This window comes from Cylas formicarius, unplaced genomic scaffold (genome assembly GCF_029955315.1).
Source record: "Cylas formicarius isolate icCylForm1 unplaced genomic scaffold, icCylForm1.1 PGA_scaffold_4__25_contigs__length_36172078, whole genome shotgun sequence".
Lineage (NCBI taxonomy): Eukaryota > Metazoa > Arthropoda > Insecta > Coleoptera > Brentidae > Cylas > Cylas formicarius.
Window position 1 is genome coordinate 13,691,223 of NW_026844334.1, and position 16,108 is coordinate 13,707,330.

Genomic DNA, 16,108 nt, shown 5'->3' on the forward strand with positions numbered 1-16,108 from the left:
CGGAATTTGTTAGTAACTTTTATTGAATAAGTAATAATGTGTTGTTGGTGCTACAAAAGCGTAGGTCAATCCGTTAACCATATTTGTTTTTCTTACTTCAGTGAGTGTCAAGGTGACCTTTTTAAAATGCATATTTATTAATATATCCGGTATATTTTCAGGTATATTTTTGAAAATGCGTGCATATCATTCTTTGTTAATTTTTGTGTAGTTAGGTTGAAGGATTGTTGTTGTTGTTGTTGTTGTTTTTAATAATCCAAAATTTTGATTTTTAGCTGTTTTTACTTATCTGAGCCTGCGCTTCTATTTTTGAACAATTATTTAGATTAAATTTAGATTACAATTTTTTAAAAGCAAGTTTGATTTATAAACAACCGACGCAGGAGGAATCCAAAAGATTTGTAAACAGTAATACAAACACAAGTTTATATCTTTTACAATTTTTGTTTTACTCTATTAAAAGGTACGATATGCGAATAATGCTTGAAAAATCATAGGTTAAATAAAAACGTAGGTTGCAATTAATAAAAAAATGATAAATATGCAATATAATAAATTAACTTTGGTTTTGGATACAAGCGTTCAAATCGAAACAGGATATCTATAAAAGAGTGGCAATATCAAATACATGTAAAATGTTTTCTCATGATAGTGATAAATAAGGGAAATATAGCACTTCGTCAAACCATTTTGACAACCTGTATATCTAGCCTATTCTCATTCAAATTAAATGACACCAAAGAACTGACGCTAGCAAATTTCACTGAGATTAATTAAGTTATGGGCATTTAGTCATTCCATTGATGAGATGACGATATTTGTTGCATGACATTTCCAAAATTTGTAAAACCGACGTCGAATAAATTTCGTTCCTTTATACGTAAATGTACGCCGGATAATACCTAGATAAACATATAATTTCCGGTCTTTGTTTAAAGTACACACTACATTAAATCAGCATTTGCTGTGATGGGGCGTTCGTTGGATGCTATTAGTCGTTATTTGTTGCAAACTAATGCTGATTGCCGCTAGTTTTATGACGCCGATTTATCTTGTAGATTCGGTTTTTGTCCACGTTTTAAGCGCGGTTCTACTTTAGCCTTTCACTCGTGCCTTTCTGCATCAGAGAGTTAGAAGAAGCGTGTTCCAAAATCATTTGAAAGTAATAATTCAATGTTGTTATTACTTTATAAAGCCTAAAGTTGGATTAATTATGAAAAAGAAAAAGAAATCACGATTCGATATCTAGAACCTTTGTAACTGGTCAAACAAATTTGGTTTTCTCTTCCTAGTGCATATAGTGAGCGTTCATTCATATTAGGTGTGTTAAAAAAGCAAGGTCTTTTATCAAAAAGTATTTATTTATAAAAAAGAATGTTGTCCCATTCAATGTAATCCCCCAGATACACTTGAGCCAACGTTTTTTACCAATCCTCGAAACATTTCTGGTAAGCACTTTCTGGTATAGCCTTGAATTCTTAAAGCGATTTTTTCCTCAATCGTCCCAAACTTCTTTCCTTTCATGGGTTTATTGAGTTTTGGGAACAGGAAAAAGTCGCAGGGGGCCATATTCGGCGAATATAGTGGCTGAGGCATGATTGTGGTTTTATTTTGTTCAAAAAATTAGACAGAAGCAACGATGAGTGAGCAGGTACATTAATGCGTGCCAAACCCTTCCACTGTTTTGACGTTCTTTTTTCGGTCTTGGCGATCATCATCAGATCATCATTGACGTCGTTTAACAGCTCTTGTCTTTCCTCTAATTCAAAATGAAGCAGTTTCGGAACAAATTTTGCTGCTATACGTTTCGTGCTCAAAACTTCGAAAAATTTTCATGGCACGAGCCACTAGAGATGCCGACGTCTTCAGCCACTTCTCTAATCATGATTCGACGATTTTTCAACACCGACAATTATAAACATTTTTTTTACACAAAATTTAATGCAAGTCGCCAAGCACACAAAACACGTCTAACGCTTCTCTCTCACAAAAAAAAAGTGAACGTGCAAACTGGCTGACACTGTGAACATAGGGACATGTGTACCAATATAACAAAAAACATATATCGAAGATCGAATATGCGGGCTAAGTCCCAATTGCAAAAGTCACTTTACTTTATGAACACACCTCGTACATCTCCTTATAAAATAATTTTGAAAAAACACGAAAAACTTTTATCTCTTGGGATCCTAACAGGAGAATTTTTCAAATTAGGAAATGTTAAAAACCATCATGCTTGGTTTTGGGTGATCATTTTTGTGGTATTCAGCGTATCCATTAAAAAACGTGCTTTTGTTCTAAACAAATACTATAGTATGGACATGCCTTCTATTGTTCGATTTCTTGTAGATATAATATTAAAGTCTTGTTCTCAACCTGTTCGCTAAAAATCATTTTATGTTCGGGTATCTGAAATTTTGAGTGATCTATAGATATTTGCGAATTGCGATTTTAAATGGATTTTGCAGATTTTGGGCGATTCTTGGTGTTCCATTAAAATTTTCTGTAAGGCACTCCGTATATGTTCGTCAAATTATCTGGTAAAACTAGTTAATGCAAATTTTTAAAAACATCAAAAACAAAACGCTTAAATAAATTTGTTTTAATGGAACACCCTGTATTTTAATTCAACTTTCTGATTCCAAATATAAACCAGGTTTTTAGTGACAAATTCTTACAGTTGATGGATAGATGATACATATCTCCTAAAGAGACCAAAAAGGAGATATAAGAAGTTTCTAATAATACTATTATTTTTTAAAATTTATTTTATTATATTTCTATTTGAAAATGAAATTATTTATTTTTCGTTCTTAACTTATCTTTTGTGTACTTTTCTTATCAAAAATAATATTCAGATAGTTATATGCCCCGAACACCAGACGAAGCACAAAGCTAAGCGAAGATAACACCTGGCTGTCATCGCATCAAAAGCCTTATATATTCGATTGTTGCATTGTAAAAAAGTGCTTAATTATTCCAGCCTTTGTTTTGGCTAGTCCAAATAAAACTTTATTCCTCTTTTCCTGTAACAAATGTTTTTAAAAACGCTCTCCCGAATTTCGAACATTTAAATAGATGCCAGTACTAAAAACATAAGAAAACATTTTGTGCCAAAAATGCCATTTGATGTTAAAAAAGCGTGTACCAAATTTGATAAAAATAAAAAAATATTTGTAATAAATAATTTTTAAGAACATTACATTTAAATCTGCATAATTCAGAACACCATTTCCATTTCTAAGAAATTTTCTAGGTACTTTGGTAACAAAATATGTGTCTCTGTACGTGCGAGCATACACAATCATTAATTTATCAATCGGCGTCAAAAAATAGTGGTCGGGATCTGTCTAAATGAATTATTAAAGTCTATTTACGCAGAACGAACAGAACATAATCCATACTTGTCGTTAATGGAATAATAGAGCAGGCGTACAAAACGCGATGAGACAAATATTGCATCTTCACGTCGCTGTTTCCGTTTTCGACTAGTTTTTCGCGCGCTCATCCCACTCAATTTCCTCCAAACAAGTTCATTAACGGTGGCGTCACTACAAAAACACACTTTGCAACGTTACTTTTTTTTGTCGACGTAGTTTGGGAAAAAGTCGTTTTACGCGAAGTGCTTTCCCAACACTTTTAGAGCTCGAATTTTTGCATCTGCCCGTCAAGAGGATAAAAAAACGCCCAGAACATCCATTAATAAAATTAGATTTTAATTATTTTCAGATAATTGCGTTTCGGAACTCACTCGGTGACTTGCTGGCGGATGTTTATTTTTCTATGAATGGTGATCGGAACTCATCATCGCATTTCTATTGTCTTCCTATAATTTTGTCAGTTTTGGATGTTTCTGCTTACTTTTAGTCAGAAATGGATATATTTTTAATTTAGTTTCTTGACAGCAACATTTGCATATAATTTATAGAGTTGTTCGTTATCAAAATGACTGTCGCCTTCAACAGATGGTGTAAACCCAACAGGCTTTCCTCTTAATTTTTCGAACAGGAACAATTTTTATTATTGTCTATGCAATATAAAACTGTAACTAAGTGATGGCCTTAAAAAATTGGTTATCTTATTTTGATACTAAGCTTTCGATTGCACCCTTTCAAACAATTGTACATGTGGTGAGATAGATGTCAATATTTAGCATTAAAAGATAGATTGTTGGTTTCATTTTAGGTACTGTTATTTTTTGGTTTTGAGTTTTATTTTTTAATATTACTTTAAATGTTTCTTTTAGCTTGGGTTGGTTTTTTACAATGTTTTTTTTTTGGTGTATATTCGGTATTTTCGTTATTTGGTTATTTTGACCACATAAGTATACTTAGTCAATTGATTTTCTCGCCAATGGATATTATGTCTTTTGGACGATAAATCTTATTCTTATTATTATTATTATTATTACTATTATTTACTTTTTTATTTCTGTGCTTTGCAGGTATTGGTGATGAGATATTGGTGGAGAGGATGTGGGTGTATGTGATATATGAAAGATGTTATTCTGTATGTCTTGTTTCTCCAGGTTTTTCGTGAAATTTTTTGTAACAATTTCCTCCGTTGACAGAACCCGTGGACATATGGTTACTTCGTTAAGACGCCAGACTCGTTTTAGCTGGATAACCAGCTCTTCATATTTTCGAACTTTCTCAGCTTCCGTATATCTCAAATTGTAAGTCAACGATATGGCAATATCAGTGATTGCCCCTTATTTTCCTGTTTATTAATGAGAATATCTGGTCTGTTGTATCTGTTAGTACCAGACGATGCCAGTATAGCAGATGTGACCTATTTTCGAGAATTGATTTTGTAAAATGCAGGCGTATCTTTCGATAAACATTCCGAGTTGCTGATTTTGAAACTCGATTGCGCTTTCCTAAATAGCATTATCTGTTAGTGCACTACACCCACCCATGATGTGTTCTATTGATTCTCCAGTATTGCCAGATTTCCTCCATTTATCAATGACATTGATTTTCAAAATACCTTTTTCATAATTTCTAGTTCTAATTACCTTGTCTTGCATTGCGAGCATAAAGCCCTCAGTTTCAGGATAAAGATATTCCTTATGAAGCCACTGTAGTGATGATGTTTTGTTTTCCAGTGTTAGGGGGTACTTACCATGAAGTGCTTTTTCCTTCCAAGTTTGTTATTGCTACAATTGGCACGCCTAAGTTGAGTGGTCTGAAGTTTTTATCAGCATTTCTTATAGACTGGATGTTACGGTCTGTGGATCCTAATAATTTCGCACTAATTTAAGAGACTTGACTTCTGCAAATATTGCGTATATTTAGAAGCCCCCTGTCACCTTCTTTTCTAGGGATATAAAGCTGTGATGTCGATGAGTTGGGGTGTAAACATCTGAATTTCCAAGTCAGTATTGGACCATTTAACTATTCCCAAGGAATATGTGAGAATAGGTGTAGACCAACTATTAATTGCGGCGATGACGTTTTTGCGGGTAAGTTCGGTGTTCAACACTTTAGCCATCCAATGAACTGCTGCTTGAGTTGGGAATGGTCTACTTTCATGTTTTGTGGTATACAAAGATATTTGTACAAAAATCCGGGTTCTGCGATGCATAAGATTCTTCTTCACCGGATTTTCTGCCTACATTTTATTTTGGAATTGAAGTTAGGTTGTGGATTGTATCTTATCTGAGCTTCATTCAGAAGAGTTGACAATATTATTATTATTATTACTGTCAATATTATTATTATTGTTATTTTTACTATTATTATTATAGAGATAATAACTGAACAACAAAAGATAAATATGAATATTACTAAAAATTAAATTAAAAAATTTTAATTTCTGACCCACCCACGGTAATTTAAAATATATTTGCAAAATGCCAATCGAATGTTACTACAAAGAAATAGAAAAATAAAAGGTCTGTAGTTATTGCGAGTAATATTCATTTTATTATGTAAAGTTATCTGAAGAAATATCTAAATTGCAAATCACCTCTTTATGCTTTGTACCAAATTTTTAAGCACTCTGTATACTCCTAGCGTAAAAAAATGCGATAATAAGCGGTGAAATCTCCAATTTAAAAAAAGTTAACTTGCTCGCAGACGCAGAAAGGAAGTTTTATTACCTCTACTACTTGAAACTGTTCAGTGTTTATGGGATCCTCTTAATACCGTACTAAAGAAAGCTGCACTTTTGTATCCCGTTTCGTTTTGATGGAGATGCAGGGGCCATTAAAGTCTGGTTCAAATTCTTCCAAATAAACATTCAACAATTAAAAATGTAATGGCGAATAGTATTACGTTTGTTTTGTAATTTGCTATTGCCGACAAATAGATTAATCGAATTGACTTCAAGAAGGAGCAGGCCACTGCCGGAACTGATATGTCAACTAATAGTCAAATCTGGAAATATTGGTCTAGACAAAATTTAAATGCTGCCCAAAGTTGTGGAAACTACTGTGGTCTTAACATCGGAATCTCGATTGTAATTAAATTAAACACAGTAGCATTTCGAGAGAATCATCTAAATTAATAAATATAATATTACTTTCAGATTTTATTAAATATTGGTGACAAGCACTACTTTCACGTGCCACTTCACAAAGAAAAATCAAACGCAAGGGAGAAGATCAAAGGCGCCACCAACTTTTGTATTTCCGATTTTATTGATATTAAAAATATAAAATACATTTCTGCGTTTATCGCATTTACGGTCTATTTTGTAGCAACAATAACTTCCAAAAAGGGAGGGCATAAAATCAATTTCAATTATGACCTCTATATACCGTTCCCTTCAAAATATATTTGTTATTTGTTTGTGTGGGCGAAAAAAAATATTTCTCTGTTGGGTTTATTGATTTTTGCTACGGGCACTACTGAATCATCTGGTGCTTAACCCGATTTATATATGTGCATACAAAAAAATCGCTATACCTAAAAGCTCTTTCCGAAACGTATTGCAAATGGTTGTTGCTGAGGATGAAGGCCTGAATTTGGCAACTTGATAGACTTTCCGCTTCCAGGCTGGTCGTAAGGGAACCGACCACTTCCAGCTGACTGATCGATGCTTCGGGTATACCTGAAATAAAAAATATCAATTTTTTAATTAATATGAAAAAAAATTGAATTAATTGAGAAATCAAATTTCCGGTAAGTTCCTTAAAACTGTCGATCTGCTGTAGAATTAACAATAGAGTTAACCCACATAAAGATTTGTTAAGACGGATTCATTGCTCAAATAACAACAATATACTATAAAATGGCAAATGAATATCCAGCAAGGATTAAAAAAGACAAGATTTTTTATAACAACTATGGAAGACAAAAATATGCAGAGCTGGAAGAAAACAACTTAGATTAACTTCATGTGGGAATAATAATAGAAAAATGATCGTAAAAATTAAAAACTCATATACATTTCAAAACATATATATTATATAGGAGTTTTAATAACGTCAGCCTAGCCTATCTTCTTAGCCTATACTAGTTATTTGGAGTTCTTCAGATTAGGTTGTTTCTAAGGAAGGATATATGTGCACCACTTAGTTAATCGAAAAAACATCCATTTCTAGTAAACATTCATCCTCGACTAAACGAAGAAGCAGTTTCCTTCAAGGACAGATTCGAAAAGCAAATAAAAGAGCCTCCTCACAAAACGTATATACTTGAACTTCCCGAATGGGGTTGGTACGAAATCTTCTTGTTTTCTCAAGTTGCAAGGGTGCCGCTGTCGAGAGTTAGTGAAAATGTCGCTATCCTTTGTGCTCTCTATCTGTGTCTAAAGTAAGTACGTTGTAGCGTGTCGCTAATTGTGTTAATATGTACACTGACGCGGTGGATACAGGACTCCTCTTAAGATATGTCGTTTAACGTTATATTACGTGCCCGGATCAATATTGGCGCTAGAATAATTGCTTTTCGAGTTGTACTTCGCGCTTAATATCGCTTAAGCTTGATAAGATTAGACTTCTAGTAGCTCCTAGACCGTCGTAGGTGTTGATTAATAAGGATTGGTCTGCATGACTACGTTGAAGGTCGTGATATTTTGCACAGTGTAAAGACAAGCGTTTATTGTTATGAATCAGGAATGCCGGAACGAGGGGGGAGAGGACGAAATTACATTGATAACTATTACTAGGTGTAGTATAAGGGAAGTTCCTGCCCACCACTTCTCTTGGAACGTGCTTATTCGCGAGTCTAGTAAAAGTTCAGCAAACTTATTTTTTCTGATATTCTAAATAATGTCAAGTGTTGGGTTATAACAAAAAGTTAGAACTACTTGTTGGAAATTCGTTCTTAGAATGGCACGAAGGTTTTCTGCTGACCGCACATGTGAGTCTCCTCTTAATTTAAAGTCGCGGGTGATCTTTTAAAGACAATGTGTGCTTGTGCACGGAAAGCAGAAAAAATTGTTTTTTCATTCAATGCCAATTTTTGTCCGACTGAAATTTTTGTACGTTTTCAACGATATTTAAGATTTCGCGTATTCCATTTCCATGTTTGGGGTTGATCCTTGGAACTAGGATTGTAGTGATCTCAGAATTGGGATTAGTTTTAGCGCTAATTTAAAGTACAAAATTTTAGCCAAAACCGAAGCGGTGATTAATTTTTGAAAAATCTTGAAGTTTTAAGGAGTCCTACATAGCGGGGAAACAGACTGACAAATCCAAATAAAATAAAGTGTTTAATGTGCCCACGTTGTTGCCAAATCTCCCAGCACGTGCAGTTAAATGCACAATGTGGAGTATTATACATTTATTATATGCCTGAAAACTTCCCAATAACGTCTATTGGTTGACAAGTATGGAAAGTGAGTCTGGAGGCATACAGTTTGAACGTGGGTGTAGAAAAAGGTCATCTGTTGAGGACAGCAGGTCAAAGCGGGGGATGAATAATTATAAAAACAGCAAAAAGCGGTTTAAACGTTATTTTTCCAAGCGATTTATTTTAATACGGAAGACGAGCTCTACACAAACACACACGCAAACGCCCACACGGGTATTTTTTTCCTACTACTATTTTTTGAAAGGTTTCGCTCGCTAAGGCAGCAATAATGTTTTTTTTTGTCTTATTTAAAAAAAAATATTTATTATACAAATGAAACACGTCAAAAGAACTAATAATAGTATATTATGCAACAACTGCTGTAAACGGTATTTAACTCATGGGTTTATTTGGCACAAGCGGAGCGAATGTTTAATAAACGAGTGACTTAAAAAGTTTACCGAACGTGTTGCATACTATACTTTTTCTAAGACCGTTAGTTTTTGGGTACCTACATTTTCGCAAAACAACATGAATACATTCACATGACCGTCAAAATTCAAAGGCCTGAGAAATACCTCCGAAAACATTCGATTGCTCCCAAAACCCGCTCGGATCCGTGGAAAACGAGACTGACGTGGTAAAGTGACGCTTCTCACACTCTAGATGGATGTGTAATTAGGTATTTTTTCTACTTCCGTCTGTAAAATACCTAATTATACACCGATCTAGTCCGCAGAAAGTGTCAGTTTCGTCGGATCCGAGCCATTTCGGACATTTCCGGAATATGACCGCACGAGTTTGGGATCAATCGGATGTTTTCGGAGATATTATCTCACGGCTTGAGTTTTGACGTTTGTCAGTCTTAACGGTTGTGTCAGTGAATGTATCCATGTTGTCTTGCAAAAGTATACCCACAAACTAACGGTCCTAGAAAAAGTGTAGTATGTAAACCGTTTGGTAAACTTTTTAAGTCATTCGATTATTGAACACTCGCTCAGCTCGTGACTTAAATGCCGTTATATTTATCGCATAATATGATCCTTTATTGTTATTTTGTTGTGTTTGTTTCACCCTTCAAACATTGTGAGCAACAAAAATTGTAAGAGGCTTAGATCTACTGTTTTATAAATTTTGCAAAGGAAGTTTTTTATTTCATCATTTTAACAGAGAAATGTCTCCCTTTTAATTAATAAGAAATGCAGTTTTCATTTGAATCTGACGATAAAGGATCACACCACTCACAATCGGTTTAATTTAAAATAAAATAAACCAAACTTCTTTAATTGGTACATAATTTGTCGACTATCTCTCAAGTGACTTGTTTGGAAAAGTTCGTGAGATTTTGCTGGTCTTTCTGGCGTTTCTTGGTTAGTTGATAATTTTTTAATAAACAGTTATTATAATTCCTTGCTCCCGGAGTCAAATTTACAATAAGCCATGTAGAGCACATAGGTCATTTAGGTCACACCTTTTGTCTTATTATGGCGTCTATCATTTTCAGCTGGTTTATTCGTTAGAAGGAGAGGAGCAAAAACTAATCTAAGTTGACTAAACCTGTATATTTAATTTTTGGCATAGCATAAATTCTTGGTTCAGGAAAACTAGTTTGCTCTTGATTTTGTACAGAATTTGCTCCTGTTTTCGATTTTTATAAACTTCAAATTGGGTTGAAAATATTTCCAAGAACCAATCCCCAAGGATTTTTAAGACAACCATTTCATTAAGCAATTGTCTGCCTGTGGTTCGCTTCCGAAATATAGGATGTTAAATTTCTAAGAACAAAATTGTTTTTTGTGATAATTTTAATCTTGCATTACATGTTTAATCAAATTGGGTAAGCTTCTTTTAAACATCAGAGGGTGCTAAAAAATGTAGAAACATTGTGCCCATAGCATTCTCTCTCTTTAGTCCATTTCCCTAAGAAGGGATTAGTGACTATGATGCTCTTGAAGCAGTGCTTATGGTATTGTGCCATTCCGTTCTATTCTGAGCCATGATTATGGTTTCATGAAGGTCATGGCTGATAAGATCCTTGGTTTGATCTATCCATCTTTTGGGTGATCTTCCGCGCGACTGTCTTCCTTCTACCTTTCCTTCGACTATTAGTAGTTGCAGCGAGTCCGTTCTTCTTGCAATATGGCCAATGAATGTTAGAAAGCTTCGATTTATCGTTTTTGACAGATTTAGTTCAGAATTTAGTTCTTGAAGAACGGAGTCATTTGTACGGCGGGCCGTCCAGGATATCCGTAACAGCCGTCTGTACGCCCATATTTCAAAGGCATCTATCCGCCCTGCATCGCTCTTCTTGATCGTCCAGGTTTCAGCTCCATAAGTGGCAATCGGGAACACAAGTGAACTCAACAATCTTAGTTTGATGTTTTTAGTGATGGCTGTATCTCTCCAGATCTTACTTAACTTAGTTACGGCTGTTCGAGCTAGTGCAATTCTTCGCTTTATTTCACCTTCACATGCACCGCTATTGTCAATTAAGGATCCCAAGTACACCACATTGAACCCAGCCATGTTTTTACGTGGGGTTGGTTCTGGTTTTGCCGGTGTACAATCATGACATTAGTTTTGTTGGGATTTAATTTCAATCCAAATTCTGCGCTAGTTTCCTGGAGACGGTGCATAATAAATTGCATTTCTTCTACACTGGATGTTATGATTAGTGTATCGTCGGCATATCTCAGATTGCTGACTTTTCTTCCTCCTACAGATATGCCACCCTGGCAGTTATCCAGATTGTCCCGCATTATGTATTCGGTGTATATGTTGAACAGTAAGGGCGAGAGAACACCTCCCTGTCTGACACCCTTCATCGCTTGAAACCTGTTTGATGATTCTTCCATAGCATTCCCATGAGGTTTATATTGAATATTTTTGAAAGCAAAAAAGGCATGCCAACGGCATCCTTCAAAAATAATTAATTTTGAAATCAGTTTTTCACTATTTTTTATTAAACAGTTTTAAATTGAATACTTCAATCCTTTTGGCCTTGGTTGTTCTTAAAGACTTCTTAACGTTGTTCGTAAAAAACACTTTCTGGTAGTTTCTTTCCATAATTTATCGATTACACTAGAATATATATGAGCAACGAAAAGGAATAAAAAATCTTGCTGTTTCGCCCCTTAGTGGTTGGGATTACTTGTAAAATGCAATTTTTCAGTGGCGCGATGGCGTTTAAAGAGAATTAATTTTTTTGAGAGCTCGCGCGTGGATTCCAATTAACGGTTGAATTTTTCACACACTGCGGATTGTTGACTTTAATCAGACCAGTTATTATGTGTATAATTAAATCATACCCAACGAAATGACGTAATTTGGGTGTTCGTTGTAAGGGTACGTGGGTTAGGTCAATATTTGCTCAGTCTTATTGTAATACGCCCTTCGTACAAAATGTGGGGATGCGATGTTGCCTTTCGTAGCTCAAAGGCAAAGTAAGACAAATACCCAATTCTGGCGATTGATATATATATATATATATATATATATATATATATATATATATATATATATATATATATATATATATATATATATATATATATATATATATAATCATATTGACGTGGTGGAAAACGAAATATTTGCTCGCAATAATTTCGAATGCGAATGTTTATCTTAAATTTGCCAAGCGCGTTACCTTAGAAGCGACAACACGATCACCCCAGTGATGTATAAAATGTCTACCTACGACGGGCTTGCCTAAAATTCATCGGGAGCTATTTACAGCCCGCAGCCACAAAGGGGAAAGACAAAGGAAGGCCACTTTAAAGGAAAGCGCGAAACAGTTGCCGTAAAGGTTGTATCTCGAGAATGGCGACTATGAGGATGACGGCGCCCTATATGCTGACAAGAAGTGTACTTCAGATGGAAGATAAAATGTCGAAGAGGCCCACTTGCTGTTGCGCATTGTGGTTTGGTTTTCACTTTGCAAAAGTTTGAGTCGAACCAGAAACATAAACGCTCCGAACCGAAACTAATTTCAATATATTGCAGCAAAATTTTCTTTTCAATAGAGCCAATACCAACTGTAATTAAAGCGTTTCTATCATTGTAATTTTCTGTTTTTTGTGTTTTTCATATGGTTTAGATTAGCTTATGGAAGGAAGCTCTTTCTGCTAGATATTAGAAAAGATCATGATGACTTAAAACAAAAACATCAGAAACGTCAGCGAAGAAAATCATTAGCTGTCTTGTTGAAAAAAATGCAAAAGAAATGTCCGAAAAGAAAACCATTGGGGTTCAATTGTTTCGCTTAATAAATTTGACAGATGACCCGGCTGCATGTTCTCCCGTAATACCGAGAGTTTCACACACTGGCCACTAACGACCGAACTTTTTCTGATGAAAGGATACGGCTAAATTCACAAAAACTGCTTTAATTATGCGAGATTTCTCCTCGCAAAAATGTATAATGAACGCAATTACGATGGTCGCACTTCTTTCGCTTGGACCGTAACAAAAACCAGTTTAAAAATTACGGTCTTTTTGTTCGCGGGCAGGATTTACCCGAGGGTACGTGATCCTGCCGCCAGAAATTTATTATTCCTGTTTCGATATTTCGGATTTTGCACCGGAACTAAGATACTCTGGTTTATTTTCAAGCTCCTCAGTTGTGATAGAAATTTTGGGACTCTAGTATAATTAATCAAAGGGAAGCAATTCTAAATGCTCCTTTAATTCAGGTATGACTTTCAGATGTTTTTTTTGTCATCATAGATTAAAACGGACAGAAAACTTCATGAACAGAGTTCACCATTTTCATTCATATTTTATTATGACCAACTAATTTCTACTTTCCTTTAAATAAAGTGTGTTATTGCTGACTGAAAAACAGAAATGTTGTGCACTTATATCCTAAAATGTCTACAATCATTTCGAAACATTTTAAGTAAAAAAAATGAATTTCGATATTTTATGATATAAAATAAATGTAAAAACTTGTGTTACAACGTTTCAAAAAACTCATGATAAAAGCAATTTTCCGTATTCCATACTTAAAATCACTTTACCGTTGCTACCATTCGTGATGAATTTTATTTTTTTGATTCTTTTTTTTTAATGGGCTTGACCTTTGATTAATAACATTTTCCAGCTTTATGCAGGGTGAAATAGATCTTTTGTGATAACCGTTGTTAGGAAACAATTCCATATAAATTTGAATATTATTCTCTTTGCAAGTGATGTAAGTGGTTGGTTAAGTCCTTTTTGGTCTGCACTTTTATTCAAAAAATAGTTTTAAAAATATTCTGTGACTGCTTTCTTTTTTATCTTAAGGTTTAAGATACAATTTTATATCAATATTCGCCAATAGAGCAACATATTATACCATAAATGAAAATACAAATATTTGTTTAATAAATGTAGTGACAAATTATATGTCATTCGTTAAAAAGATACACGGGGTTGAAAGATTTCTAAAAATTACAATAATTTTAAATCGGAGGAAGATATCAAATTCAAAATTAGCCTACTAGCGTTTACGAAGGTTAGAATTCGGAATTCACTTCGAAAATTAAGTTTCACTTTCAACACTCTTTTAAACGATTCTTGCCATCAGCATTATTTATTGAATAAATCTTCTTATTTTGCTTTGTTGCTCTATGGCAGGTAAGTAATTAATAATTTTATGATTCGTTAAACTAATAAACAAATGCTTAAAATAAAATAAACGTTAACATTGTTTCGAGAGTAGTCGACTAGGGGACGGAACAGCTCATTATTGAATTAAGATTTGTTGATCTGCAATATCACATTAAAGTAGATCAACAGTCCGGAAAAAAGAAGAGAGAAAACGTCTTGGACAACAGATTTTATTGTATCTATTCGATTCCACCCTTGGAATTTACACAAATTAAATTTTAATGATAATACACATCTTTCACATGGGGTTTAAAGTTTCGGCAAATAAATTAGTGTTGTGCATAAAGTACTTACCATTGATTCCATCATGCCGTACATATTTCTATTGTTTAGTTATCAGTTTTTCAACACAACTTATCAAACAAACTTCAAAATACCATTTTAAAAGTTAAACTTTGCCCAAACCTGGTTAGTACATAATTGGCAATTTTAGAGTAGGGTGTAGAAAAATCAAGTTTGAGCACCGTGTATTCCGTGCATTAACACAAAAAGAAATTGAGCTCGATTTATAATTTTTGAAAAATAATCGTAGCTCCAAGCGGCGAAGCTCCTATCCGTTTGTATTTTGCCAATTTAACCTCCCCAATGTTGATTTACGGTCCTGTTTCAGCTACATCTCCCCAAAAGTACCACCGCTCTGCAGAGGATGGTGGCTGGGAATCCAATAAAGCTGCCAATAAATTAAAACGTAAACACACAATAAAACCGCCATGTCTCTTTCCACATGTTTCGAGTTCCCCCCGTGCCGTATGCAACGAAACAAAATAGAATTATATGCTCCAGAAACAATAATTCCTTTCGTTCAAGCGTTCGAGCGTATTCTACTTGAGCGCCTCGCGGAAGAAGCGTTCGTTATTCGCCTCCAAAAAGTCAATTTTCCTGAACGAACAAAATATCTCGCGCAGGGCCGTTAAAAAATACGCCGGGAATGGTCCGGGACGATCGCACGGCATATTTCTAACTAGGGAATGTAATGCCGTTACGTGATAATGATTATTTACGAATACTGGGGTAAGAAATGCATTTTTTCGAGTAATATTCTTCTCAAATTAGCAACTTAGGAGTGTGTATTCATAATCGGAATTTTTTAGATAAAAACCACTTCTAACAAATAATAACTATCAACTAAAAAATTCTAGCATTAGTTAATAAAACTCAATTAATAATGGAATTGTTGTCGAACGAGAATAACAATGTACAAGACAATATTCATCCCAATTTTAACATTTGGATGTGAAAGCTGGGTACTGACCCAAAAGGCAAAAAATATGATAGAGATTGAAAGTACAACCAGTTCTCAAACATATTGAGAAATGCTAACCACAAGGGTATGGACGTTTAAAAAGAATAGAGACCAATAAAACTGATATGGAAAGCTAGAGGATCCAGTCGATGAAACGCAGGAAGACCGCAACCAACATGGGATCGGAACATTGAGAATATACTAAGAGAAAGATAATGGAAGCAGCTAAAATGGCACTAGATAAGAAAAATTGAGGAAATTTGTATACGAGTTGTAAACATTATTCAACCTTACACCTTAGGGTAGATAGGTTTAAGATAGGATAGGATTATGACATGAACAGTTTTCGAATAAATTTGGGTATTTTAATTTTGGCAACGCTGATAAAGAAGGAATATAATTAAATTCATATCAAGATAAACCATTTACGGTAAAGAAAGAAATAAGGATTGTAATGAGAAACCTTTTCAAG

At 34.4% G+C, this 16,108-nt stretch overlaps 1 protein-coding gene across 1 annotated transcript in view; it reads right to left on the reverse strand.

The window, feature by feature from the left end:
- LOC132700941 (chaoptin) overlaps positions 1 to 16,108 on the reverse strand; it is a 182,158-nt gene that overhangs the window by 47,921 nt on the left and 118,129 nt on the right. Inside the window, exon 3 of the mRNA XM_060668541.1 lies at positions 6,912 to 7,056. Coding sequence (XP_060524524.1) covers positions 6,912 to 7,056 — 145 coding nt within the window. The remainder of the gene's footprint in view (positions 1 to 6,911; positions 7,057 to 16,108) is intronic.